The 27,981-nt window shown below is 40.9% G+C and overlaps 2 protein-coding genes across 5 annotated transcripts in view; one reads left to right on the forward strand and one right to left on the reverse strand.

The window, feature by feature from the left end:
* Positions 1-1,982, reverse strand: part of CSGALNACT1 (chondroitin sulfate N-acetylgalactosaminyltransferase 1) — a 43,626-nt gene extending 41,644 nt beyond the window's left edge. Inside the window, exons 1-2 of the mRNA XM_082760214.1 lie at positions 1,875-1,982; positions 1,334-1,402 (exon numbers count right to left, since the gene is read on the reverse strand). The gene's annotated coding sequence lies outside the window, so the exon portion shown is untranslated. The remainder of the gene's footprint in view (positions 1-1,333; positions 1,403-1,874) is intronic.
* Positions 1,983-7,204: 5,222 nt separating this feature from the next.
* INTS10 (integrator complex subunit 10) lies at positions 7,205-27,878 on the forward strand. 4 transcript variants are annotated; one of them, XM_082759121.1, is made up of 18 exons: positions 7,205-7,352; positions 8,095-8,162; positions 8,653-8,756; positions 9,791-9,930; positions 10,733-10,814; positions 11,149-11,289; positions 11,680-11,851; positions 12,366-12,535; positions 15,479-15,612; positions 16,380-16,536; positions 17,168-17,250; positions 17,834-17,986; positions 19,083-19,191; positions 19,573-19,652; positions 20,153-20,315; positions 21,447-21,540; positions 25,482-25,559; positions 27,500-27,878. In XM_082759121.1, exons 1-18 carry the CDS (start codon positions 7,224-7,226, stop codon positions 27,654-27,656), a joined length of 2,214 nt encoding a protein of 737 aa, XP_082615247.1. In that variant the 5' UTR covers positions 7,205-7,223; the 3' UTR covers positions 27,657-27,878. The 4 variants fall into 4 exon arrangements, with proteins under 4 accessions (XP_082615247.1, XP_082615248.1, XP_082615249.1 ...); XM_082759122.1 differs by having other exon boundaries at positions 16,383-16,536; XM_082759123.1 differs by lacking the exon at positions 25,482-25,559.
* Positions 27,879-27,981: the final 103 nt, after the last annotated feature.

Genomic DNA, 27,981 nt, shown 5'->3' on the forward strand with positions numbered 1-27,981 from the left:
CAGGTGGCAGACATAAGTTGTGTACTTGCACTGTGACATGATATGAATTTGTAACTCCCTGAAACAGACGACAAAATGCTAAGATTTAGTGCAACATTTCTGATTAAAGAAAAGTGAGCTTTAATGGGCTTTAACACCACCTTTGAAATAATTTATTCAAGTAAACTATAAATGCTTAAAAAGTCAATGTTCTTACTCTGTAAGCTTGAAAATAATTCACTATAGCTTTGCAACTTAACTTATATCATTCCCTACCCCATCCTATGTGAAAAGCCTCCTGACAAACCATTAAAACAGATGTCTTGAATGAAGCCACCATCATTTGCAATTCAAACAGCAAACTTTCAGAGATGTGCGAAACCAAACAAGATAGATTTAGGATGATTTTCTAAACGAAGAAGGTTCCTGAATCTGCAGTACAGCACGTCTGCCTTAAAATGATTTCTCTTGTAAGAGATGCCACAAATATCCAGATGAATTGATTTAAATAGCAATGAAATTAGAGAAATCATGTCAAAATGGTGCACTGAAGAATTGTAACACTGCTACAGAAATAGGCAGAAGAAAAATTAACCTCCATTGAATGGCAACATTTTAAATTGCTTGAAGAGAAAAACAAATAGTATTATTTTCTAATTCCCCAGACACTACTCAGAAATCCTTAGCAGTGGTATCCTCTACCAATTCCATTTTCATTGCAGTTGCATATGGCCAGGGTTGCGGTGACACCTTCCACCTGAACTGTCGCAATAATGATTTAATGTTTCAGAGCGATATACTTCCCCTAATAGGCAACGTTAAGTGGAGAAGGAAATAAACACCATGATAGGAATCAATATATTTTCTAGACCTTTATTTTAGAGTCCTATTAAAAAAGAATACACCAACGGTGCCCTGTGTGTTTGAAAACAATTCTGCTTATGTTAAACATTACCATAAAAGTCATCGGCTTACAAGGAAAGTGATTCACAGTGGAACTAATCTGTAACTCAGTTTTACAAAGTTTGCATAACAATTGCCTACCCAGGGCAAGAAATCCACTCACACACTTAATGTAATAATAAGAGAGGAGAAAACCAAAGCAATTGCAGAAATGATATATCATTAATCTAGGGTACACTAGCTAATAGAAACATGCAGAAATGCAATAGCTATTGATGAAATAAAAATATAGGATTTCAAGTGTCACAGGCAAGGTTTTGTGACAAATATTCACATTTTATCAACAAGAAAAATACATAGCAACACGATAATCTTAGTAACTATGCATGAAAGAAATACTGCATCTACTTCATATTCTAATTTCAGAGGTAGGGAAAGAAGGTTGCCTTACCTCAAATACAGCTTGAAGAGTGACATTAACAGTATGCTTACAGCCTTTCTTAGTTCTCTTGATAGCAGTCTAAGAAGAAATACAAAATAGTAAATAACTATCTTCCCTGCAAACAGCATGTGCCCAGGAGCAACATGCTTCCCAGTAAAGCATGCTGAAAAGAAGTAAAAAAGCACTCAAAAAGACAATTGCTTCAAAATAAAAAGGCAAAAATCCTTATACCTGAAATTACCAGTAAGGTTTATTACATTTTGAGAGTAGAGACACTCAGGAATTTAAATAATATGGACATAAATGTGATGTCATCTCCCTGTTTTCAATAAAATATTAATTTGGTATATTTGTCTACAGAATAAAGACAGCAAATTCATCTGCACAGAACTCAGTCCCGGAAGATGTGAAAAGATTCCTATCCCAGCAGAAGGCACACATGAGCTTAAACGATACAACCTTGCTAACTTGCTTTTTCCTCCCGAACTACAGTGCTTGCTAAAGCTACACTCAAATGTTAAATGCTTTGGTCAAGAGTTCATCCACTGACCTGCAAAGAAAGCCTTGTGTTCAGCTCCAACATTTTCTAACAGCAAACAATAAAAAAAAAATAGTTTCACGGAATGAACTGTTAAAAAAAGAAAATCCTCACATAAGCTTTCCCCGAGGGGGAAGAAATATCCACAAGCTTTAAATTGGCCAGGCGGATTTAAGAGGAAGCGAAAAAAAAGCAGCTCTTTCTGTTGCGTCAAAGAGCCCACTGTGCAATAGGAACAGTGAACGGAGTTGTTAAACTGGCAAGCTTCTGCTGAAGACAGCTTTTCAATATGCTCTCAGCATCGTCTCCCCGGGCTGGCTGGAGACAGTCCCACTCCTCGTACATGAGCTGTGCTCCTTCAAGAGGCAATCGCTCTTAAGGACAGTTTCTATAAACACGCTGTTCAACTGGTTTCGCTGCGGTGATGAGGGTAATTACACACATACCTGCATGCATGTATCAGAATTGCATGTTCTTGGGGGAAATGCAAGCGTATTCCAACTAGTGATCATTACCTCAGCTTAAGAGCAGGATGCTATTGATGCCTGCCTGCCTGCCACGACTCTGTTCCCTGCTTATGCCATTCGGTGTGCTGTTAGAAAGTAATTTTGAAAGACAGTACTTACAGAGGAAACCTCTAATGTAATTCCATCGGGACGCTGTAGCCCAAGCAGCATTCGCTGATTAAAGGAAATTAGTCACATGCTGCTGACTAGCTTTGTGTTTACTGCAGAGAGCTGTGGCTGCATGGGATGAGTTAAGTGGCCCTCCTGGGAACGACCGCTACATGACTGAAGGCATCTTCGGCGACTGAAGGCATCTTCGGCGGCTGAAGCAGGGCATTTACTGTGAAGAGAGCATGGAAACTGAGCAACCTGTTTAGAGGTCAATAGAGCTGCACTACAGAGATTTCCTCCGCATCCGAGAAAACCACCCTGCATCCCTTTCAGAGACAGGCATTCAGTGCATGGTTCGACCTACCCCAATCTGTGTCTTTATCTGATCAGCTGAACTGCCTTCTGGGCTTTGCTGGCTATAAAGGGAAACTAGGATGGCTTCTCAAACCAAGGAAAGTTGTAGACACCAACGTTTTTGAGGCACATCCCACTCAAGTGACAAGGCCACGCACACCTGCGAGAAGAACCTGCAAAGAGCGGGGAGAACAGAACAAGTCAGGGCCTCTGTTCCAAACACAAACCAGGGAGCAGACTTCTCAGCATCACAGCAGATTAAAAGCAGAGACAAACGTGCAGCTGGTTAATACTGAACTTTTCTATTTCTGCCTCTTTCAGAGTTGCCACAGAGACATTATGAGCCTGAGCATTTAGGAAGGCAGAGGGAGGAAAGGAAGCATGTCCAGGAGATAAATTCTCCCTTTTTGTGTTCTTTCTTTACTAATATTTTCTACAGGAAAAAAAAAAAAAAAAAAAAAAAAAAAAATTAACCTTCTTCCTTTCAAGTACTTTCAGGTTAAAATGAATTTCTCCCCTAAAAAGTGTTTTCATAAGCAGCAGAATACATTTCTGGGGAAGCTACAATTAATTTACATACGAAAGACAACATTTTCTAAGCTCTTAGCCCTGAAAATTGAACGCAAGGTCCCCTTTGAGCACCAGGGACGCAGCCAGCATGCTGCTACATTCTGCTCTTACCACACCCAGGCAAGTCACTGTGCACAAAGCTCCAGCCACCGCGTCACTCGAGCCGTGTGAGCGTACCTTTGGCGCTCTGTGTCTTGTGATTAATAATTCTGTCCGTGCTGCCTGGAAGGGAACTACAGTCTGGGCCAGCTTCCTAGAGCTAAGGGGCTAGGCAAGTGTTTTAACACGTCTCCTAATAATAATATCTGCTCATAGGACAACCTAAATCTTTCCCTCTATAAACGCCGATTCCCCACAGCTCATCACTGTCAAGTTGCAGGCTGAAGGAAATTGATCCCGTTTGCTCTTTGCTTGAAATGGATATATTTTTTTTATTAATCTTGGGGCATAAAACTGCAGTTATTTGCACTTTTAGTAGGTGGCTATACCAGATGCCCTCCTGAGGTCCTTTTCAACCTATATTATTTTATGATTCAGTTAAAATTAGGTCAATTAATAAGAACTCCTTTCGGCTGTTATAGAAATGAAGTAGATTGTGGCCAACTCCCGTGTTTCAAAGTCAGAATATAGATTCAGCTATGAAGATGACAGATAGCCCTAGAGTCAGAGACCTCTATTCTGTCATCTCATGAGAAACCACCAGATCTGCTGAAAAAATGCACTTTTGTACTGACATTGCCACCTGTGAGGTCACTGACAGATGCCAGCCTATAGAGAGCTGTGCTGGATCCCAAACAATGTGTGCAGTTCCTCTCTTGGATTCCCAGTCTCCTTGTATTCTGCCTTCTCATCCATCACCCAGCATCCAACCTACTATCCTTCAGCTCCACGGGACAAACAAGGCACTTGGTTTCAGCCTCTGGCAGCCCAGACGACTCCTCTCAGCTGCAAAAATTGCTCTGCACAGAGCCCAAGGACACGAGGTCAGTTAACAAAACCACCTTCCACACAGTCTCTAGGTTTTGTGGAGACCCTACTGCACTGTTAGCTCCAAAAACCTCTTCTCCAAGGCCTTACCCATAAAATACAAAGGAGAACGATGCTTTCCACATCTTTTCAATATCTATACGACTCCTTTAGAAAAGAGGGTAGCTTCCTTTTTAACCATGCCAAAAATCAGTGTTGGTCAGTAAGTCAGAATCGAATTGCACAATTATCAGGAGTCAACAAAGAATGGATACCACCTACTTGGATCATACCAAAGCAGATATTTAGGAAGTGGAGAATGACTTACAAAGCCCTCTGCTGCTGCTCAGTGCAGTCTTAACTCCTTCTAAACGCTCTGCATTGACTGGAGGATCACAGCTGCACTAATATGGCCTCAGCTGTGGTGCATATGAGCTGGTGCACTACTGCCTTTGTGGATCACGTACGCCTGTCCCTGCACTGACTGCAGCAACTATAGTGCCTGAGTCCTCCACATACGTTATCTTTCCCACTCAGATGCCTTCCTCAAGAAACAGGACACTCTTCCCAGGGAACATCAACCTTCACGGCATCAGATGACTAATCTGCCTTGAGGTCAGTGCTGCCTGTTTCCTGCTACAGCAGGTCACAAAGCCTCTTCCTGATAAACAAGGCTCATGTAGGCATTCCAGCTGGGTCCCGAATTCCTGCAGGAAGGAGGCTGTGCGCACTTCTAGTTGGCTGGCTGAGATATGGAGACCTTCAGCATGCCCTGCATTGTGCAAATCCAAACAGCACAATCTGTGTGCGGACTTGGGGAAAGCCACTCCAGGGGGGGAGGAAGCATCAAGTCTCGGCCCCAACATGACCAGCCCAGCCCTGCCACCACCTCCAGGCTCGGCTCCTAGGATGGAAAATGAGTATGCAGAGCCATTGACACTTCAAGTGTCAATGCATCAAGATGTCAAGCATCCTTAATGGAAGGAATCTGAAGTTTACCAGCTAATTCTTCCCAAGAATTAGGTGGCTCCTTCCCTCACCTATGTCCCTTCAGGCTTCTTGGCTAGCATAAATTACAATGTGATGAAACGCTTGGACTTGCATCTCCTCCTTTCCTGGGAACACCGAGTAGATGGGCAAACAGATGCAGCTCTGGGAATAAAAGCAGACGCGAGGATTCTACAAATCTCTGCAAGATGCAGCAGAGTATTTAATTAAAAAAATATATTGACAGATTTAAAAGAAAACAATTATCCAAGACAGTCACACATGGAAAAGAAGTGTTCCTATATCTCTGGAGTTCTCTGCCTACTGGATTAAAAATAGCTATGTTTTGTTTTTACAACTCCTAGTGAAGCTGGTTCAAAAGCTGCCATTTCTCCATCTAGCTGGTGTCTGGGGACACTTCTGCACCAGCAGTTTTGCAGAGGACTCCTCACACATCCATTCCTCCTGAAAAGCAGCTTCTGATACCTGCTGTCCTCCAGCTGCCTCATGTAGGATCCTGATCCTGGCCTCACAAGCAGCATAGAGAGAGAAAAAAACCCACCCATCAGTCCTTCCAGGGCAGTTGCTGAAGAGACACAACACACAGCCACGTTACCATGTTCAGTCCCAAAACGCAAAATGCTTCGCCTTCTGTTTTGTCCCCCTCAAAGTTTGGTCTGTGCATCTGCACAAGCACACAGGGAAGAGTTCTGGATAAACCTATACACCAGCAACTGATTAAAATTGCCGCATTGGCAGGGGATCGAGGGGCTGTAATTTCAAAAGACCTCTGCTGTCCTAGAGCAGTTCATAGACTGGACAGTAGAAGCAGAAAAGGAAAATGAGGAAATGGTATGTGTTTTATGGGAGACATCAGACTTTCTGTTGTGGCTTTGCCACCTCTCTGACAGGCAAGTGAATCAAGCATTTTGTGCTCCTTCAAATTGCAACTGATAAATGTATGGTGAAAGCTGAGAAAGGCAGCAAGGAACGGGATCCTGCACCCACTGCTTGGTATTGATAAACTGGTAGAGTCAAACACTTTCAATGAGGCACTCCTGAAATAGTTATTACTCTGATACTTTATTTTTAAACTCACAGATGACAGCAGGGACGCTATGGTTGTGATCCCCTCTTCCCCCCAACTCAAAATGTGCAGCATCCTAATGCAAGTCCGTGGTTTCAGCTGCACCAGAACAGCGAGAGAATCTGTGGGCCTTGGGCGACAGCTGAGAAGGAATGAGGAAAAAACATGCCTTAGTCAACACAGCGTAACAGGATAACGTGATTCCCAAATATGAAGATTGACAGACTTCGTCAGGGGAAATTCTCGAGGACAAAGTCTGCAAGTCTGTGTTGCTACATCAGAAACGAACAGTCCACTTGAAAGGGACAAAATGACAAAGTTGACAAACTTGGTATTTCAGGCAAGTCACATGAAGGCTTGAAGGTAATCAAGCATCTTATCACTGAACATCAAAAATTGCTGGTAAGTGCATCTTAACTCCCAAAGTTGCAGAAGGCTACGAGTTTCTTTGGGGAGTAAGAGTCTTGGCTTTGCTGCCAGTGGCTTTGCTCCTGAGCTACAGACAGCTTTCAGCAACACACTGGCAGTGCTGCACCAGCTCCTGGCAGGTGAAGAGTGACCACCAAAGTCACTATTAATCCCTATTAAGTTCTGTGAGCCCAAACTATCCCCTGAACCACCCGCGGCGCAGCAGCGCGCCCCGCCCGCTGCCGCCCGCCTCCCCGCCCCACTCAGCGCCCTCCCAAGATGGCGGCGGGCGCGCACCCCCCCCGCAGCCGGGGCGGGGCGGAGCGGGGCAGCGGGCAGCAGGGCGCATGCGCGCCGCTCGCCGGCCGCAAGATGTCGGCGCAGGGGGACTGCGAGTTCCTGGTGAAGCGGGCCCGCGAGCTGGTGCCGGGGGACCTGTGGGCGGCCAAGGCCTGGCTCATCACGGCGCGGAGCCTCTACCCCGCCGACTTCAACATCCAGGTGAGCGCTGCCGCCGCACCGGCAAGGAGCGGAGCCCCGACGGCCCTGTCCCCCCCTCCCCGCCCGGTACCGAGTGATTGACAGGCGTTCCGGCCAATAGGGAAGGGGGGCGGGGCGAGCGGTCGCCGTGGTGACGGGGGTCCCGCGGGCGGGGGGGGCGCTGTGAGGGAGCAGCCCCCTGAGGGGGCTCCCAGGGAAGGTGCAAAGCTCCTCTGTCGCCTGTGGAGCTGCAATGCGTGCATATTGTGGTATACCTACATATACTGAGGAAACGACCTCCCAGACCATCTGTTCCAACCGTCCCCCTACCACCAATGTCACCACCAAACCATGTCCCCAAGCACCATGTCCAACCTCTCCTTGAACACCCCCAGGGATGGTGACTCCACCACCTCCCTGGGCAACCCGTCCCAGTGCCTGACTGCGCTTTGTGAGCAGAAACGTCTCCTCATTTCCAACCTGAGCCTCCCCTGGCACAACTTGAGGCCATTCCCTCCAGTCCCATCACTGGTTATCTGTGAGAAGAGGCCGACCCCCGGCTCCCCACACCTTCCTTTCAGGCAGTTGTAGACAGCAGTAAGGTCTAATAATTTCTACAGCGTTGCAATCATTTCCTCACAGTTTCTGTTCCTCACATAAGGGTTTTTTGTGGGTACCTGTAGATGTTTTTTTGGAGTGGAAGAGTTGGTGTGATCAATAAATGTGTTCAGGAAGGCTCACGTCCTGCCCTTCCCTCTTGCAGTATGAGATGTACACCATTGAGAGGAATGCTGAGAGGACGGCGTCTGCGGGCAGGCTGCTCTATGACATGTACGTAAGTGCCTCGCGTTGCCATAAATTTCACACAATTACAGAATGGCCAAGGTTGGAAGGGACCTCTGAAGATCACCTAGTCCAACCCCCCTGCCGTGCAGGATCACCTAGAGCACGTTGTGTAGGATGGCATCCAGGTGGATTTTGAATATCTTCAGAGAAGGAGACTCCACAACCTCTCTTTGCAGCCTGTCCCAGTGCTCTGTCACCCTCACAGTACAGAAGTGCCCCCTCATATCCAGCTGGAACTTCTTCTGCTTCAGTTTGTGCCCATTGCCTCTCATCCTGTTGCTAGGTATAACTGAAAATGTCAGCGTTTCCCAAAATATCCCCTGAATGTTTTAGGGTAAATTAAGCAGAAAATGTCTCGCTTGTTAAAAATGAACACTAAAGAGTGCAATTTTATTTTCCATTTGCCCTTGCCCATCCTTTCAGAGAGAAGTTTTTTGAGATTGTTGTGCATTCCTTGCCTCAAACTTTGTTACAGGTTTGTGAATTTTCCAGACCAGCCTGCAGTGTGGAGGGAGATAAGTGTTATTACATCAGCATTAAGGAATGACTCCCAGGACAAGCAGACGCAGTTTTTAAGAGGTAAGGATTCTGCTCAGAGAACAGGGAGAATCCTGAAGGAAGCTAAAGGTAAGTCCGTCCCCTGGTTACATAGGTAGTGGGGCAAGTAAATGTCAGTCTTCTAAATCTTGCCTGTTGACTGCAGATTATTTGGATCGTTTCAGACTTTATTCGTTACAATAGGCTTAGAAAACACAAAGGGACATGAGGAGCTGATTCCCATTGCTTTGCATCTGTTGTGAGCAGACTAAGTAAGTGCGCTGGAATGTAAAGCATGGTCTGGTAAACTAGAAAAGTGATTGCATAGTGAAGAAGTGGAGGGGCACTGAGGGATCATAGTCCAAACGATTCCAGAGAACAATGAATGATCATTAAAATGGGGTGATTTTGTATGTGTAAAATGAGGGTTATGAAAATGGACAGTGACCACAAGGGCTTGAGGTTCAATGCTGGAAACCACAGGCAGCTTCGAAAGCAGGGTTTACACTTGACAGATTATATATAATCTGCTGTTTGAAGGTATGTTTCGGAAGCTATAAGGATAAGCAGCCTGTAACTCTTTGCACACAGGCTATTCTAGTTGAGGAAATATTTGCATTTTCATGGAGTGTGTTTCATTTTCACAGAAAATGCAACAATTTACAGGGAGAATATATTGGTTTCTTTTCAATGTCTCATGAAAAGTTTAAAGTAAAAAAGGTACCTTTTTAAGTCAGTCATTTTAGAAGTGGTATGTAAGGAAAGAATACAAAGAAGGTTTCTGGAAGAAGCATCTTAAAATGTCAACTATTTTTGTTTTCAGCATTCTACTCATTTGTAGTCTTGTTAAATCAAGTTCTGCTCACCCAAATAAGTTCAGGTTTCATATAGGCTTCATTTAGAGAAGCAGATTTTTTTTTTCCAGACTTTGATATTGAAAACTGATATATAAGGAGATCTTTTTCATTTTGTGTAGCGATGTCATATTGACTAGTCTTTTACCCTTTGTCAGTCACCTTTATGATGCAAGCATTGCGAGTTGCACAGTTTTTCTTTTTTTTTTTTTTTTTTTAAAGGATTATTTGAAACCCTTCCTGGTCGAGTCCAGTGTGAAATGCTACTGAAGGCCACAGAGCAGTGTTTTAACACATTAGAAAGGGCAGAAATGCTACTACTACTTCTGCGACGCTTCCCAGAGACTGTGGTACAACATGGGGTAAGAGAAGAGTAGCTCATAATAACGCTTCAGCACATTGTCATTGTGTTTCTTGAGATTTTGCTGAAATGTCAATTCATAGTTAATGGCCAATTTGTGGCTAATAGTTCAGATTGTTGCACTTTGAGGTTACCATCAGGGAAAAAATAGGCAGAAAACAAACAAAGCATTTGTTTTGTTTTGTAAATGTGAAGAATGTTCCATGCTTTTTGAAAAAGAGTGGCTGAAAAAAATAGCGTAGAGTAGTATTGCAGTCTAAGGAAAAATACTGCTCAGCTTTTTGTCTGTAAATTCTCATTGAAGGTAGAGTGCTTTGAGTTTATGACTAGACTCATACTTTATTTAAGCATAGTTTAAAGATAGATTAAAGACTGTAAAACCTGTTACTTCTGAGATTAACTTAAACTAACATGTTCTATCTTGTACTTACATCAGGCAGAGTGCAGAGTTCAGGTGACAAGCTGCAGCTGTAATGCATGGTAGCTCCATCACTTTCACCTGTCTGTGCATGTCTTTACTGATAGTCACATGCACAATTTTTCTTTTGATCTTTTTGCTACCTTCTGGCATTATTTTTCATCTGCAATAAAGTAGGGCTAGCTTATGTACATAGTTAGGAATTAGCACATACAATTGCTGTGCAATTAATTGCTACTGAAATATCCACTGAATAATTGTACAACATCATTGAATTGCAATCCAGAAAGTTTTTAAAAGCACAGTGTTTGATTTCTACCATCTTTTTGTACCATGAAACCAGTGTTTCAGGTACAGTGTTTGATTTTTACCTCTGCTTATACAGGTAGGCCTTGGAGAAACTTTATTGGAGGCTGAAAGTATTGAAGAGCAAGAATCCCCAGTGAATTGTTTTAGAAAATTATTCGGTAAGAAAATAATAATGTTTTATTGTACAGTCTTATAATGACAGTTAGATTCTCAGTTACATAAACTTCTCTCTTGATATAAAGATTAGAAAACCACTTTCTTCAGAACAATGTCTGGCCACGTTAGGCCAGGCTGACCATATGGCACAAGTAGGTATTACAGTCATTCACGTAAGGTTCTTTGTGATCCTTGGTGGTGTATGGTCAGGTAGAGATGGAGACTCATTGCTGACTGAGAAACCTTACTTAGGACAAATAGAATAATAATAATAATAACGGGGAGGGGGGAAAAAGCAACAACACAAGCCTGAATGATTTTTGTTTTCTATTTTAGTTTGTGATGTTCTTCCTCTAATAATTAATAACCCTGACGTTCGACTTCCTGCCAGCTTGTTATATAAATACCTGAATAAAGCAGCAGAATTTTATATTAACTATGTAACTAGATCTACACAGACCGAAAGCCAATATCAAGGTAAGAATATTTTTATAAAATTAGTCTTCCCTTTTAGTCTTTTTAGTCTTCCCCATTTTAACCTTACTGAAGTTCGGTCTATGTAATGAATCTCTTAGAGAAAGATCAACAGTAGTATTTGATGCTCATTAGATCTTTGATACCAAAATACGTCATGATTATTCAGCTGATTAGTCCTCACAACAAGTGAGGTCAAAATGTTCAAGATCTCCTCATTCAGCCTATCATCTCCCTTACAGAGAAGGTAGAAAAGCTTTTTGTTCCCTTCTGGTCTCCTCAGTAAAGAATGGTTACCCTCAAAGCTCAACTGTGCCTTTTTACATGTGTCCCTGAAAATAAATCTGTTAGTTTGATTTCTTTATGAAGAGAAAACTGTGCTTGTTTTCCTAGGTTCACAAGATTCCTCTGATATTATGTCTCCAAGCAAACGTAGCTCTCAGAAATATATAATAGATGGTCTTACAGAGAAATCATCGCAGATTACAGATCCTTGGGAGAGGCTATTTAAAATATTGTCTGTGGTGGGAATGAGGTGTGAATGGCAAATGGATAAAGGAAGAAGGTGAGAAGCTTGTACTTTTCCAGACATTTCTTCTCAAGGAAGATTTTAATTCTTACACAGTACGAATTGGAGAAGGATTTTAACATGAGAACACTTTGTGTAATTAATTTACATTCATTCATTAATTCATTTACATCAAATTAATTACATAAGATGTCCTCATGAAAATCCTTATGAATGTGCAGTTTGTCTTTCAAGACTGTATAATGTAAAATGAAAACATGGATCCAGAGAGTCCTTTCAAGTTAGTCATTAAACTAAATCTTGATTGATGGAAGTCATGCACAAGAACTACGGTAGTGTGGGGCATCATTTCCTAGGTGCTCCAGCAAATTAAAAGAAGGCAAATATTTGAAGTTTCACTGGTTTGCATTCCCAGCCTCCCCTGACTTTCAACTGAGGGGTTTCCTGAGCGAAAACATTACGTTTTTCATATTCACTGTGCATTCTTCCCTTTAATTTTGGAGCCTGTGTAACATACTGAACTTTGTTTTTATTTCTCTTTCTTTCTCAGAAGTTTTGGTGATATTTTGCATAGGATGAAAGACCTCTGCAGATACATCAGTAACTTCGATAGTGATGCACATGCTAAATACAAGAATCAAGTAGTATATTCTACGATGTTGGTGTTCTTTAAAAATGCATTTCAGTATGTCAGCAACATCCAGCCATCGCTCTTCCAAGGTTAGTTTCTAATGTTTTAAGAGTTCATGTTTTCATTGCTAACGTCAGAGAGATCTTTTCTCAGTACCCTTTTTTAAAACTATCATCTTATAAAATGACGTGAGTTCTCAGTAAGATTCTTCAGAGTCATTGTGGACAGCAGCAAAAGTAGTTTATGACACCTGCTGTAGTGGATTTGAATGAAGATCAGTCTAATTTAGCATTACGGTTTCAGCCTTGGCCAGCAGTGGTTGTCTAGTGAAAAGAAAAGTAGCAGGCCAGATGTTATGTATAACATCGCTAGGGTTTATTCCCACTCATCCTTCAGCATCGTGTTTGTCTTATTTTCTCCTCTGATTTTGATTCTTTGAAGCTGTCATTTTTCCTAGTTTCCTTCAGTCGAAAGGCTGTAGACCTTCCACAAAATATGTGAAGATACTTCTGAGTGTGGAACACACAAGAAATGTATAATTAATATAACAAAAAATGAATAGAAAAATACTTTCTGAAATTTGTAACTCACAAATTCCAATTTGTCTTTGTAGTAATCAGTTGAACGATGTCAGTAGGTAGCTAAGCTTGGAAGGCAAATAGAATGGCAGCTTGTGCGCAAAGAACACCTCGTCACTTTAAATTAACAAATACGGGAATTAATTGAGTTGGGTTTTATTTTTTTGATCCAGAGGAAAGAAATGTTACAGTGGTATAGTGAGATGCTTTAGCTTTGTGGTAGTTTTAGCTGCTTGATTCTGAATTGTGGGAGAAAGGAAGTATGGCACATGCAAAAATCTTCCTTTCCAAGTTGTACAATTGAGTATCGTTAGGCTCATGTTTTCAGACTAAACCACCAAAAAGAAAAATGTATACTGAGATATCAGAGTGCAGTCCTTTGTGTGCAGATCTTCTGGTACCTTCCATCATTTCCTGACATCAGGAAAATAGTTCCAAGTCTCCTACTCATTTCTGCTTTAGTGTTAAAGTGCAATGGTATCTGGTGGCTTTTGTATCGTTTCTATCATTAGGGTTTTTCCTACTTGTCTTGAAGGGCTCACTGTAGAAATATGGAATAAGATCCTACCTATTTTGGAGCAGGAAGTGTAGCGGTAGGGAAAAAAGCTGTCTCCTACTCTGTCCAGTAGCTCTTAACTTTGATCAGTGAGTTTCTTGTCACATGTGTGGGCTTGCAGGAGACCTCTTGAAAGAAACCTTTTCAGTGCATTTTCCTTACATAATTCAGTTCTGCCTTGTTGGGGACTTGAGAAGTGAATGAGGCAATTCACACCTCTCGGGCTGCCTGCAGGCTTGGCAGGAGCTGCTATTTGGGCTGATGCTTTTAGGGGTTTATTTATAACACTATGTGCTAGAAATCAATTAAAAACTCTGTAAGCCCAGATTCTAGAGCACAGTTGGGCTGAGAAACATAACGTGTCTCTTTGTATAGCTGTGTATAATTCTGTAATGCAAGAGAAGGTTTGCAGCCCAAGTAAGGGGTGAGGTTTAGTTTGGTTTTCATATTGAAGATTGTGGAATAAAGACTACAGTATGCTTGCCTGCTACTGAGAAGAGCATGTTTTTTTTGGAAAGGAAAGCACTTGCTTAACTGGTACTCACTGAAAACAGTGTGAGTAAAAGAAAAACCCACTCCTTTCTTTTCAGGTATTGCAGGTAGGCAGTTCTGGAGATATTAGTGTTAAAACTCCTCCAGCATCCCAGTTGTGGTACTTCCTCTTTTCTCATGGATACCGTTTTCTGCCCAATGATTTGAATAATGTTTTAAGTGTACACAGGTTAGATTGTAACACAGAAGAGGGCATGATGATGCAGGATAGGTGATTTCATCTGTTACAGCATGGCAGGTTGTTTGTTGTGTGAACTTCTGTTATAGTGGACGGCTTACACATCCTTTTTGAGTAGATGGGAAAAGCTCAATATGGATTCTTCATGTCAAGAGTTGAAACAGATTCTCCTTATACTGTGGTTTCAACTGTTTTTTCACAGTTATGAATGAGGCCTTAGTCTTTTATCCTGCAAACAGAAAAAGAACAAATGCAAGTACTGAAAGTACTTGTTGGCGTTACTGTCTTGTCAGACAGAGATTTCAGAATGGGAAGAGATGAATGCATTTCCCTTTTCCTTTATATTTCTCTTTGTCTGAGCTTTGCACATCTACGTACAATTCAATTGTACAAAGGGAGAAAATATTTTGGGAGGGAAGACTTTCTTGGTACTGGCCACATACCAGTCTTGTTTGAGAATAGGAGGTGGTGTCCCATTTTATATCTAATAAAACCTAAGCATTAAGATCTGAAATAACAGATACCAGATCCCATGGGGTGTTCTGTAACACCAGTGGAAGTGGAAATTGATGTCTTCTGTGCTTCAAAATGAGGCTTCTGTAGGGGTTTTGGGAGTGACGATGGGAGTTTCTGTACAAGTGAAATCAGCGGGGACAAAGCTGACACTGAAAGATCATACTAGGAAAATCTCATTATAAAATACACTTGCTTCTTTGAGCCTGCCAGCACAGTGCTTTGACTTCTGAGAATGTTTTGAGAATATTTGTGGCTGTTAATTTCAGAGCCACTTGTTCTTTTTACGTATTGAATAATTGTACTTGTAATATAAAATATAAAAGCAAATAATACTTGATGAGAAAAGACATGCTGCCTGAGAATCTTGTGACTGCTTTGTAAGAAAAGGGTTCAAATACATACCCTAAGGCCCTCAAATAAACTCTTGTAACATCTGGTAAATGCGTTGTAACCTTCACCATGAGGCTGCCTAGAGGAAAAACAGCTTTACCAGCATTGCTTCATCTTATACAATTTACAATCTGAAATTCAATTCAGTTATTCTCTAACATTACAATCCATACTCATGAAGGAAGCACAACCAGCTTGGTGTAGGCACAAGACTTTTCAGATCTGTTTAGAACATCTTGACGTAATTTATCTTTACATCCAGGTCCAAATGCTCCAAACCAAGCCCCACTGATTCTTCTCGAGGATGTGACCAATGTCTACGGCGATACAGATATCGATCGTAACAAACACATACACAAAAAGAGGAAGCTTGCAGAGGGAAGAGAAAAAACAATGGTAACTCCTTTAGGCCTTTTTGTTTGGAATAAGAATGGCATTGGTACTGGAATTTAGACAACAGTGGTTTTGACATAGATGGGATAGATGTATTTTTAGTACTACCCTGAAATAGCTGTTTCTGACCACAGTATTGCAAACATACTTTTTGGCTAAAACCAGCAAGAATAAAAGGATTTTTCTAGCACTTATGTGCTGATAAGAATATTTCAGTTTTAAGGAGCCCAGCAGAGACCGCAGAAAGTGCTAAGAATGGTAACTATAGCAGTCAGACCTTCTACAGGTAAACCTCCAAATTAATTGACTTTGTTATTGGAACTGTGAATACATTTGTTTCTTTAATAGTGGAAGACCGCTGTTTCATGGAATTTCTCTGTTGATGGAAGTGCACACACTTACACAAGAATTATGTTTCCTTTGCATTAAGCTGCTGAAGGCTTAAACTGAGCAGTGAAGTGTAAAGTGTATGTCCTTTAACTGATAATCTGGCTGAAGTGTGGTTGTGGTACACTGTACTTATCAGAAAGAACTCTTTTGGAATACTGTTTATGGTGCTATGCCACTGAGTTGGTAGCAAAACAGATTGTTTTAATGTTAGAATGAACTAAGCGAAATAATGAAAAGTCACTTAAAGACACTGAAACTAGAATCTTGGCATCTCTAGTATGGAACTGTTTGCTTTTATTAAGTGGAACTTCTGTGACTTAGAATCCTTTGAAATAAATATACAAAAAGAATTGAATCTTTGTCTTTTACTGACTGTTAAGCAGAGCTCAGATGATGAGGATCCTTCTGGGAAGGCACGAAGTCGCCATATAGCAGTAAATAAGGCAGATCTTGCAAATTCTATTGAAGTATTAGAGAGCTTTAAACTGGCAAGAGAGAGCTGGGAGCTGCTCTATTCCCTGGAATCACTTGACAAAGGTAAGGCTAACTGCAGGCAAGGCTACATGTATTTACACTTCATTGTTGTCATTTTAGTATTGTTAAAACAGAATTTCTGTCATTGGGATACTTAAAGTTTAGCTTACTTTATGTCCTTAGTATTTTTGATCTAGGTTCCACTAAGAAGCTTTTTCAATTGTGACATTTTTGAGTGTTTTGTTTCTGACTTCTGTTTTGCTCTTTGGTTATTCACCCACGCTTCTTGCAGAAGCAGCTTTTGCTGAAGGAGCAGTTGACTCGTAGTACTGTTGATAATACTAGATGAGGATGCGCAGTTAATTGCTCCTTTTAATTCATTCTTAAGAAAATAAGATTTAGATCATGCCTCTTCCTTTCTAATAAGATGTAATAATCTGGAAAACAAATTTATTTTCTGAAAAGCTGGCATATACTGTCACTTAGCAGCTTTACTGGACACTATGAAGAAAAATGTAATGAAACTGTGATTGCATAGGAAGAGGGTATCCTATTTTTGAATGATTTCACACTTGTACTGTTTTGTGTTTTCATTTCTAAATTCAGCTGTATTTTTTCTAGATAACTATTTTTTAACTGAAAGCTGTGATGTGCTTCATTTTTTCTCCCTTTCCTTCTTTCATCACTTACACAGAGTTCACTAGAATTTGTTTGTCATGGAAGACTGAAACCTGGCTTTGGTTAAGAATCTTTCTTACAGACATGATCATCTACCAGGTAAAAAAAAAAAAAATAAAAATCAAGTAAAAGCTAATAAAAATGTTATAATGTTGCTCTTTCTTTTATGAATAGCTGTTCTGAATAGCTGGTATGACTGCTTTAAGTGACTACTGATTTTATCCTTTAAAATGAGACCCTTTGGAGGATGGAATCATACCATTCTTATTGCAGAATAGGTACCCTACTTACAATATTTCTGTCCTAATTAGCTGATTGTTGAGTCCAGCTAATCTCATCATATGGAGAAGACCTTGACATTGGCATTTTGACCAGTAGAGAGAGATATATATATAGTGTGATGGAAGAACAGTGTAGTTTATTCATCTGCTAATGCATTCTATTGGAATACAGTCAGAGAGAATAATTTTCAAGTAGCAGAAGATTTTAAAATGTCTCAGTTAAGATTTATCATTCTCCTTAAAAATCAGGCTGATTGTTCTCATTTCAGATCCCATCCTATCATTACAGATACCATTCAAGCATTCATGTGAAAGCTTTCTATAAGGAAATTTTTATCTCAATCTTTTTACCCCTTCTACAGAAGATCCTAATACTGTCTTTTTCTATCTTCCTTTTAAAGGGGCAGTACAAAAAAGCAATTAGCAGCCTCCATCACTTGGCAGCTCTTCAGGGCTCCCATTCTCCACAGCAAATTACAGGACAAGGCTCACTAGAAAATCAGAGAGCACTAATCCAGTTAGCAACGTGCCATTTTGCCCTTGGAGAATATCGGGTATGTACAGCATTCCACCCACTGGTCTTCCATCATCTGACCTTGTGGTTCCCATTTGTCTCCCTCCTTCGAATTTTCCCATCATCCTGCTTCCAACAGGGCATCAAACATAAGCCAGGGTCTACAGAAAGAAACATTCTTCACAGGGAAAATAATTGCAGTTCCTGTCTAATCTGACCATTAGAATGTACTCTATAAAGTCTGTTTGGTGGTTATAATTTGGGGCGTTTGGTTATGATTTACCATAGCTACAAGTGTTTCAGTTGTATGTCAGTGTATCCTTGATTTTGAATTAGTTAACAAAGAGTTTTAAATATGAGGGGAAAGTCCTTAGGTTTAGGCTTTATGTGGCGGAGGCAAGAAAAGTTATATGGAAAACAAAATGTTGTGATCATCTTAAAAAATAATTAGTTGTCAGCAGACAGTGTAAGAGACTCCAAAACAATTTGGGCTGGCCTAACATGTGAGCTTGCTTTTCCTTCGGAATACGTATTTTGTGTTTTTAATACTAGAGAAGTGCAGGGGGCAGGTGAGTCCATGTGAATGCTGATAATATTGGCTGGTTCTCAGGTCATCCTCAAACCACTGGACTTTTCTTCCCTTCCAGCTTCCTACGTTTTCGTTAGAAAACTGATTATATATCCCTTCGGACCTTTTGCTGTCTCTAGGAAATAGCATTAAAATTTATAACATTTCTGTCATGCTGTCAAATTGTCATTTTCTTATTCTATTTTTACCATTGACAGAAAAAGCTTTTAAAAACTATTCCAAGAATTAATTTGAAAACTTAATCTTTCAAGATAAAATAGTTTTGGATTATAGTTTTATTGATCTAGCACTCCTGAAATGAAGAATGCCAACTATATATTTTTCACAATTATAATGATTTCAGGCACTCAGAGATTGTTTAATGGAATTCATATCACAGCCATGTCTTTTTCTTCAGCCAAACTAAGTTGCATGTTAAGACTACTGAAGCTCTATCAGAGAAATTTCTTTTTTTTTTTTTTCTTTTGCAGTGCCTGAATCATTATTAACATAGCTTATTTAAGAACCTTAATTAACTAGCATTATCTTGTCTCTGTTCTTTTTATAGCAAACATGCGAAAAAGTGCTTGACCTCATGTGCTATATTTTACTTCCAATACAAGAAGGAGGTAAAGTACAAGAGGAGCAACCTAAAGTAAAGTCTAAATTCAGAAAAGGTATGGAGCTGCTACTCCCCTAAACTCGGTGTCAGCTTAATTTTAATTCTTGTGTTTTGGTTGAGTATATAATGTATATAATTCTTGACTGTTTGTGTCGTGAAAAAAGGGAGGCAGTTCTTCAATTCTGAATTTTTTCCTGCTGGTTCATATTAAAGGGTTTTGGTGATGAAGTCCTATCACAGGAAAAAAAGAAATGAAGAATAATTTTTTTAATATGTGACTTCACATTTTGAATCAGTTGTAATTTACCTTCAAAATTTTCCTCCCTGCCTCAGATTGTTGGCACTTGTATAGTTGTTTTTCTTCATTCTTTCTTCTTCTAAACATGGAGAATCAGAAGAGCTTTAAAGAAGTCTGTAATAAACTGTTCTGTTACAGGGTCTGATCTGAAGCTTTGGCCGTGTACCAGCAGAGCTATCATGCCTTACTGCCTTCATCTACTGTTAGCTTGCTTCAAGGTAAGCTATGGGCTGCAACTCACATGTCTGTAGGACCTAGTATGTATAGCTGGGGTCCTGAAACTGCATGGCCTTATCCCAGTGGTGAAGCTAGGTGTGAAGGGCTCTGCGTCAAGTCCTTCTCACCTAAATGTATTTGTAGAAGGTAATTTTGTAGATGGTAATTTTTTTTTTTTTTTTTTTTTGGTCGGGGGGTGTGGAGGAGGAGGATTTATTTTTTTTTTCTCTTCTATTTGCATTGGTTTGGGACAGAGAAGATACGATTTATCTCAAAATATCACTGTCTGTATCCAGACTTCTCTTATAAGTCATCGGAGAGAATTCGGTATTTTGCCTGGAATTTTCCAATCTATTTTGAATATATATGTTAGGGCAGAATGAAATGTGCTTCTAAAGAGCTTGTTTTATATTTGCTCAGGTGTAAGTGAGATAAGTCCAATATATTTTTTAAGAGTAATGTGTCTTTCCTGACCTTCTCCATGTCATTTTTGCCCCTGCAGCTCAGAGCTTTCACAGACAGCAGAGATGATATGGCTTTGGGCCATGTAATTGTTCTGCTTCAGCATGAGTGGCCGAGGGGTGAGAACTTGTTCCTGAAAGCCATCAACAAAATCTGCCAACAAGGAAACTTCCAGTATGAGAATTTCTTCAACTATGTCACAAGTATCCTTTCTATAACCAGGACTGTCTTTCACATCCCAAATTATGTGCTGGGGTGTTGAAAAAGCTGTTAGATAGTTTCAGCAGCAGTTCTTGTCCATGAATCGTATTCCGTATTTATTTACATACTGTGCAAGCCTCTTGTAGTAAGTGGCAGTGCATAATGGACTATAAATAGGTCTTCTGTCACCTGTTCAGGCATTTGAGAGTACCCATAAGTACACTGCAGTTGCACTTTCATTCAGAAAAGCAGCACCAGCTTAGACGGTTAATGCAAGTCTTTTCAGTAAGATATATATGTCCTTATACTATTTGTTTTGCTATGCCCATCCATAGCTGTGGATAACAAAAAAAAAAAAAAAAAAAAAAAGAGGTAAAGTGATACCTGTACTTCCAAGAGTTGAATGATAGCCATTACTATTTTTGAGTGCTTTCCGTGAGTATGATTTTGGGCTGAGCGAGATAACAAGTAATGTCAAAGTTCATGCAAAGCACATCTGATTTTTATAGTCAGATATCTAGGGTATGCTTTGATCAGCACACACACAGTGGACAGTTCAGTGTTTAATTTTAACCTGAATAGCCATCTGACCACGGTCCCCAGGAAGCACAGGGTCTAACTCCTATCTGAGACAATTAAATTGAAGCCCTATTTGGAGGCTGCAATGAGAGTGGTATTAAAAGTATGAAAAAAAAAAAAAAAAGAAAAGCTAAGTAAAGAACCGAAATAGAAAACTAAAAAGGGTGGTTATGTGCCATTATGGGAGCATTTCCTTCAGTCTCAGCCTCACTATGCACTGCTTTGATAATCGTGCAGTGCTGGAAAAGAAAGTAAAATCAACCAGGAAATTTGTTTGGAGAGATGGTCTTAATTACATGAGCTTTCTTTACCCCTGTATGACTGTACATATGAAAACAATTTGCCTGATGTGTATTTTGCACTTCAAAAGGTCATTTCCCATTAATTTCTGGAGTGTTAGGGATACATGCTATGATCTTGTCACTTTTAAGAATGAGATGTTTCAGTAGCAGTTAATTTTGACTGTCCTTTCGGTACTGTGGCTTCAGATGTGCTGGAAAGGGAAGAATGTTCTCTTTTTTTTTTCCTACTCAAATCTTTAACGTTTTCCTCAGATATTGATATGTTGGAGGAATTTGCTTATTTAAGAACACAGGAAGGAGGGAAAATTCATCTGGAACTGTTGCCAAATCAAGCAATGCTGATCAAGTAAGGATAAAAGAGTTTACTGTCTTACTTTTTTTTCTTTTTTCAAAAAAAAAAAAAAAAAAAAAGATGTTCTGTTTGTCTTTGCTTTCATGTAATCTTCAGGATAATAACTCTGTCATGTCTTTGAGTTTAAATTTAAGGAGTTGGGTAAGGAGCTCAAACAAGGTGGTGCATTTCTTTTTCTGACTCTCCCAGTGACCTGTGAACCCTTTTGTGGGGTTCTTCAACCTTAAATTCCTTTTGCAGAACTTTGTTTTTAAGTGTTGTGTTTGCTTTAGAATGATTCATATCACAGTGATCACCAGTTGTCTGTTTCAACCAGACACTTGTGCTTTACAGGAATTCTTTAAATAACGAGGCATAAATGCAAACTGTTGTTAATAATTTTGCTGAACAGTCGTGCCAACCAGAAAGCACTATTTGTTGCAAGCAGAGTTATGAAAGACCACTGAATGATGAAAAACTTAGATTAAATTACTCTCCAGGAAAACTCTAATAACCTTTCTGTCTGAACTAGCAGGTCATCTCTTGCTCTGTGCTGAGCAGCTTATTCTGCTCAGCTTATTACAAGATGCTGAAGAAAATTAATAATTCAGATTAACTTCCTAGGTGTTCTCAGTTTTGAGTCAAGACTGAACAAGTATCTGCTGCAGGGTTTAGAGGCAGAACATTTTGGAATATCCTGATTGTTTATTAGGCCTTGCGGTACTTTGGTTTACATGAGGGAGGCTGGGAAAATTTGTCAGAATTCCAGTTAGGGTCAGTGTAGTCTGGCCATTCATCTTCTAACTAGAAGTGGGCTAAAGTTTTCAAAAGTGGGAGCCTTATACTGGATAAGCATGCAAATAATGGACGAGTAAATAGATTTTCTAAAGTTCTAGGTAACCAACACAAAAATCAGGAACTAGGTCTCTTTAAAGAAAAGAAAACAAAATTCAAATGTTTAATTATGTGACAGAGCTCTTGATTGCAGCTTTTGATTTTCAAACTCTTACCCTTGCTGTGTCTCACTGCTTGTAACCAGCTGCACGGAAACAAAACTCAGGGTACGATGCACTACGTATGATGTTTAGTCTGTGTCAGCAAGAGCATTTAGTGCAGCAGACCACACCTCATAACTTTTTAACTTCTCTCTCTAGTTAGTTGTAACAGTTCAGTGCTATTTCACTGCATCACCGCTTTTACTTCCATTTGCTTAGCGTTCTGACCGCAGCAGTCAGAAGGTGGGTGGTGAGCAGTGTGTCTAGCAAGACAGCAGTCTCTTTTTAACCTCCTGTTGACTTGTTGCGTTTCCTGAGTCATGGAAGTGCTTGGAGAAGAGAGGTCAGAAGATTTCTTTGTGCTTATTACATCGAAATGGCCAAATACCCTGTCTAGCTGGAAGAGAGTACAGTGTCTTTTATGTGGCTGAGATCTGTAGGAGAGGAGGCACCTCATCAGAGAGCTGATGGGAGACGGTGTCCAGGGCACAGTTCACTAATAGTAGGTGATGTCTGCTCCCCTGGTACCCCAAATATTTTTTAGATATTTTTTTAGGGCACAGAGATCGTGTCAAGGAAGTGTCAACCTCAGCAGCTCACTGCCTCCCCCAGCTGGGGTTTTAGGTAAAGTGCATCAGCGCCGTCCTGTTTCCTGGGATGTTACAGAGCTGCCTTCAAATGGTTTGCAGGCTGGCTTTTGCCTTTCAAAACTATCAACAGTTCTGGTTGTTGGAGCTGCTGCATCGTCTTCCCAATAATCAGCAGAGGCAGCTCGGGTCCTGTTCAGTTATGGACAGAAAAACTCCTGTGATTTTGCCACGCAGCCCAAAGACAAAGCAAAACACTCCTTTGCCTGGTCTTTCTTCAGAATAAATGTGTATAGCAGTCCTGTGTCATAATTAACAGGAAATATGTTACAGGTATTGTATCTTTGTTTATAAGGACAGGTTTTTGTATCATGATGTACTTGTAGGAAGTTTTTTCCCTGAGTGAATTGCACATTCTTCTACCAAGACTTTTTCTCAGTACCTTATACTTCATAGGGAGCAACACTCCTTTTTCTGAACCTAGGAAAGCAAACTGCAATGTGGTTTTAAAAAGCTGAAGTTAGATCTTAGAAGCCTTGACTTATAAAATAATCCTGCAAAATATATATGCAGCTTGTGAGGTTTCCCTTTGCTGGTATCTGCAGTGAGAATATGAAGCTCCACAGTTTTGGTTTTATCTGGTGATATAGCCAGCTCGTTTGCACTGTCAGAAAGATGTGTCCGATGAGCTCTGAATTCAGCTACTTTTTGCCTTTAAACTCCCTTCTAGACAAGCCATGTTTCATGGTTTCACTGATTACACTTGGTAGTGGTGGCAGCATTAGCTAGTGAGATTAAAGGCGAAAAGAACAGTACGCAAGAAATGATTGATTGAAATCATGCTCCTATTTTTGATAATTTTAGTGTAGCTAGACTAAGATTAGTCTCCCAAATGCTGCATAAACTTGATGTGAAAGCTGATGAATTTTCTGCCTCTACTTACATTCCCATCTCATCTTTCCTTGGGTATAGAGGAAGAAAATCTCAGTTGGTTTGAAGCGAGACAAATCACCTTAAAAATGTAATTTTTATTCTGATTGTGCACTTGGGTTTGTTTACCACTGCTGGTCGATCTTGCAAATGGTAATGAACACTCAGTTGTGCAGAATTCCTTTTGCAAACGTCTGCCACCTGGGACCAACACCATGTTGCTGCTCCTTTTCATTTTCTGTTCCCCATGTCCATATTTTGCAAATATTGGACTCAGTCATGCCGAGAGCTCTTGAAAAAGTATCTCGTATGATTGAACAATTCCTGTGAATATTTTACTTTAGGTTATTTTATCTGTACTGTAGGCCATTTCTGTGCTACTAAAATGTCCCTTCTCTGAGGTTGGTTTTTTTTTTTTGCATTGCTCTCCATCCATATTCATTAAAAAATTACAGATATTAATCAAAATGCCCACCTGTAAATCTGAAGGTAGGCACCTAACTCAGTATTAGAGGTACGTAAGTGCAAGCTTGCTTCTCAGCTCCTCCTTAGCATCCATGGGAGCGAGTTACACAGCATTTGGGTACCTAAGTAACACTGAGGTTATATTTTGAGAAACTTGGGTTAAGAAACTAGACCTGTTCTCTGTATCCCAGATTTCTCATTCCTCCTGTTGTGAGCACTGGATTTGCTCTAGGCTGGAGGCGTGAGGCTATTATCCTGTGCTATAGGTAGCACACAGAGATGGGGAGCTTACTTCACAGAGAACACAAACACTTTTCAGCTGAGACACTTCTTGGTGGCTGGCCCCTGCAGCCCTGGTTGCAAATGTTACCTCAGACATCCCTCTTGGCAGTGGGAGGTTGCTCCAAGCAGGCTTTTCTGCTCTGGCACTGTGACATCCTCCAGCAGCCTCTTGTGTGCGGCTGCAACTTGGAAAAGTGAACAAGGCCGTTCGTGGGCTAGCAAAAAGAGACTTATGCAACCTGTAACAAACACTGTGGTGCACTCTCTGTGGCTGATACCTGCTGTGCATGCACGTGGCTTGAGCTCAGCAGCAAATCCCTTACTGCTGGGCTCTCCCTGCTGGCTGACGCGCTCGGGGAGGCCACGGCGTCTGCCCTGCGCTGCTGGTGAAACCTCTCCTGGTTGGCCTCGTAACGCAACAGTGAAGTGCTCTCTGCACCTACCGCTGCCCTGTATCCCCGTGTAACCATCCCAAAATTACAAGGGTGTGTTCAGACCACGCTTGCAGAGCAGCCTCGGGGTGAATCTGGGGATGTGTGCGTGTGCGATGCTGTTTGGGGCCCATGCCCCTGCGGCTGCCCGGTGGTCACAGCGTTCTTGCTCCCCCCCCCCTTTTTTTTTTCCCTGGAGTTGTTTTGCACCGGAGGGTGAGTTGGCGTGTGGGTGTTTGAATGCTGCTATTTGCTGTTTTTTAAAGGACTTCTAGCCCTCCCATGGGGTTACTGCAACAGGAATTCATACCTGTGCTACAGCCCAGCATACAGACTGCCGACAGGTACCAAGTGGAAAAACCCCGCTCATGGTGTGCTGTGTTTTGTCAACATGTTTTACTGCCCATGGTTTTCAGCAATTTGTTACTCAATATGTACCTTTTTTTTTTTTTTTATTTTTTCCATTTGTGCCTACATTGCCTGGCAAACCATGTTGTTCTATTATAACATTTCTTTTTATTTTTCCCATAAATTGCCAGTATCCGTGTCCTTTCAATTTTAATAATCACTGTTGAACTTAAACCAAAATGTAGAAATGTCCCCCCAAGTGATGCTGAGGTTCAGTCACAGTGTACCAAATGCATAATAACCCTTTCTTTAAAGATGTTAGTTACAAGCTTATAACCCTTTTTTTTTCTTCAAGATATTAGTTACTGGATCCATTTGTTGTTACTTTTCTTCATTTAAGTTGTTCTGAAACATTTTCTGTTGCCCAGCTGTTAGTGAGTGCTGCTGATCCTAGTGCTCATCTGCCAGCAAGGTTTAAGGCAGTGAAGATGGAAAATGGCTTATCCCAGAAATTCTGAGTACGCTGGAGTATTTCTAGTGCAATTTTACTTTGCCCACCCTAGCTCTAGTCTCTTCAGTAGCCTCTTTGCCTTTTCCACGTGTCGCAGAGGTCTCTGCTGTTCAGGCAGAAGGGGAGTGACTGGGATCAGAATTCCACTTTGAGAACTTTCCTCTCAAATGCTGGAATTGCTGATTTAAATAAAGGCAGGGTGGTATTTTTGATGAGGGCAATTCCTAGACTTTGCCCTTCTTCATTTCCAGCATCTCTGGATTGGCACAGATGCCTTCAACCTTTATTTCCTCTTTTTCTTCCACTGTGTGTGCTGGGCTTGGTCCAGCTCTTTGTTTCTCATCCCTGACTTGGGCCTTCTCTCAGAGTTAAGATTTATACTTTTTCTCTCTCGTTTGACGTATGCTGCCCCTTCAGTAGTGCTAAGGCTTTTATTTCATACCATTTGCCTCCCATCCCAGGTATGGCTTGCAGGTAGATGTTACGAAGTCTTGGTCTTGATGTATTGAGTACTGGACCAGTGCCAGTAAAGCTTAGTGCTTTGGCACTGCAGAACGTTGTTTTACAGACAAAACTTCAGCTATCGAGAGCTGCAGGCCATCATGAGGACAAAGAACCATTAATAAGAAAGGCCTTTAACAGGGAATGTCCTGAGTTTCACCAGCCAGCACTGCTTTAGCTTGCTCAGTAGCAGGACCTTTGTTCTGCTTGCAAACAAGTCCTGCACTTCTGCTCAGAATAAACGCACTCTGCCTGGCGTCTCGTGTCCCTGTAGGAGCTGGCTTCTACTGATGCACACTCACAGCCTGGCTTGATTTTGTGCTTTGTGTTGGCCTGCTGAGTGTTCACTGTGCCTCTTGTTACTCAGAGCGATCACTGCCCATAGGATTGTGTAGCTCCTTCCTGCACTCTGGTACAAGATGCTCTCTGTTCTTTATGGTGGCAGCCATATCTCCCCTTGCTTTAGAGAAAGCAGGTTCAGCCTTTATTTATTTATTTTTTTTCCTTTCAACCCCAACCATTTGTAGAACTGTTTACAGGGAGGAAGGGGCCTGGGATGTAAGGGTAGAGGGGAAAAAAAAATAAAAATTCCCTTCCCCACTCAGGGAGAACACTGGGTTAACAGAGCAGGTTTTCCTGTTAGGCAGAACTGCAGCTCTCCCCTCTTCCCTCCCTGACAGCCACTATAACCAAAGCATTGAGAGCAAAGACATTGATAGAATTTTTATCTTTTAAAAGACTCGTAAACTACTAAATACTCAATTTTTTAAAAATAGCATAGCACACACACTTCAGCTCTTCTTATATAAACTCAGTTGTGGACAGCAGATAAATAGTTAGTGACATGTAGCACTTTTTAGATTTCTGTTGTGCACCAAATAACCCTCATTTGATTTTGTCTCTCTCTTTGCTTCGTGGCTTAAGGCATCACACAGTTACCCGAGGTATAACTAAAGGAGTGAAAGAAGATTTCCGCCTGGCCATGGAGCGCCAGGTCTCGCGCTGTGGGGAAAATCTCATGGTGGTCTTGCACAGGTTCTGCATTAACGAGAAGATACTGCTGCTTCAGACTCTTTCTTAAATGGACTGGATCGCGATGCAGTGTCTTTTATGGACAGAGGGAAAGGCTCTTAATTGTATTAATGGCAGCAGGGCAGTGGAAAATCACACATGTGAAGTCATAAATAAGCTTCCCTGTGAGTTACAGGTTCTGTGATACACTCAGTGCTTGGTGTTTGTTCACAGCTTCATTTTTTCATGGGGGTAAGTCAAACTTTATAAGTAAAACTTTGTTTAGAAAGTCTTCTGTAATGTTTTATTTGTTTTGGTGGTGCTTTTGTGTTGTTGTTTTTTTTCCAGAGCATTACACTAAGGTATGTGTCTTAATTCTTTTCTCCTTTATACAC

Source organism: Aythya marila (assembly GCF_965140915.1).
Source record: "Aythya marila genome assembly, chromosome: 4".
NCBI lineage: Eukaryota > Metazoa > Chordata > Aves > Anseriformes > Anatidae > Aythya > Aythya marila.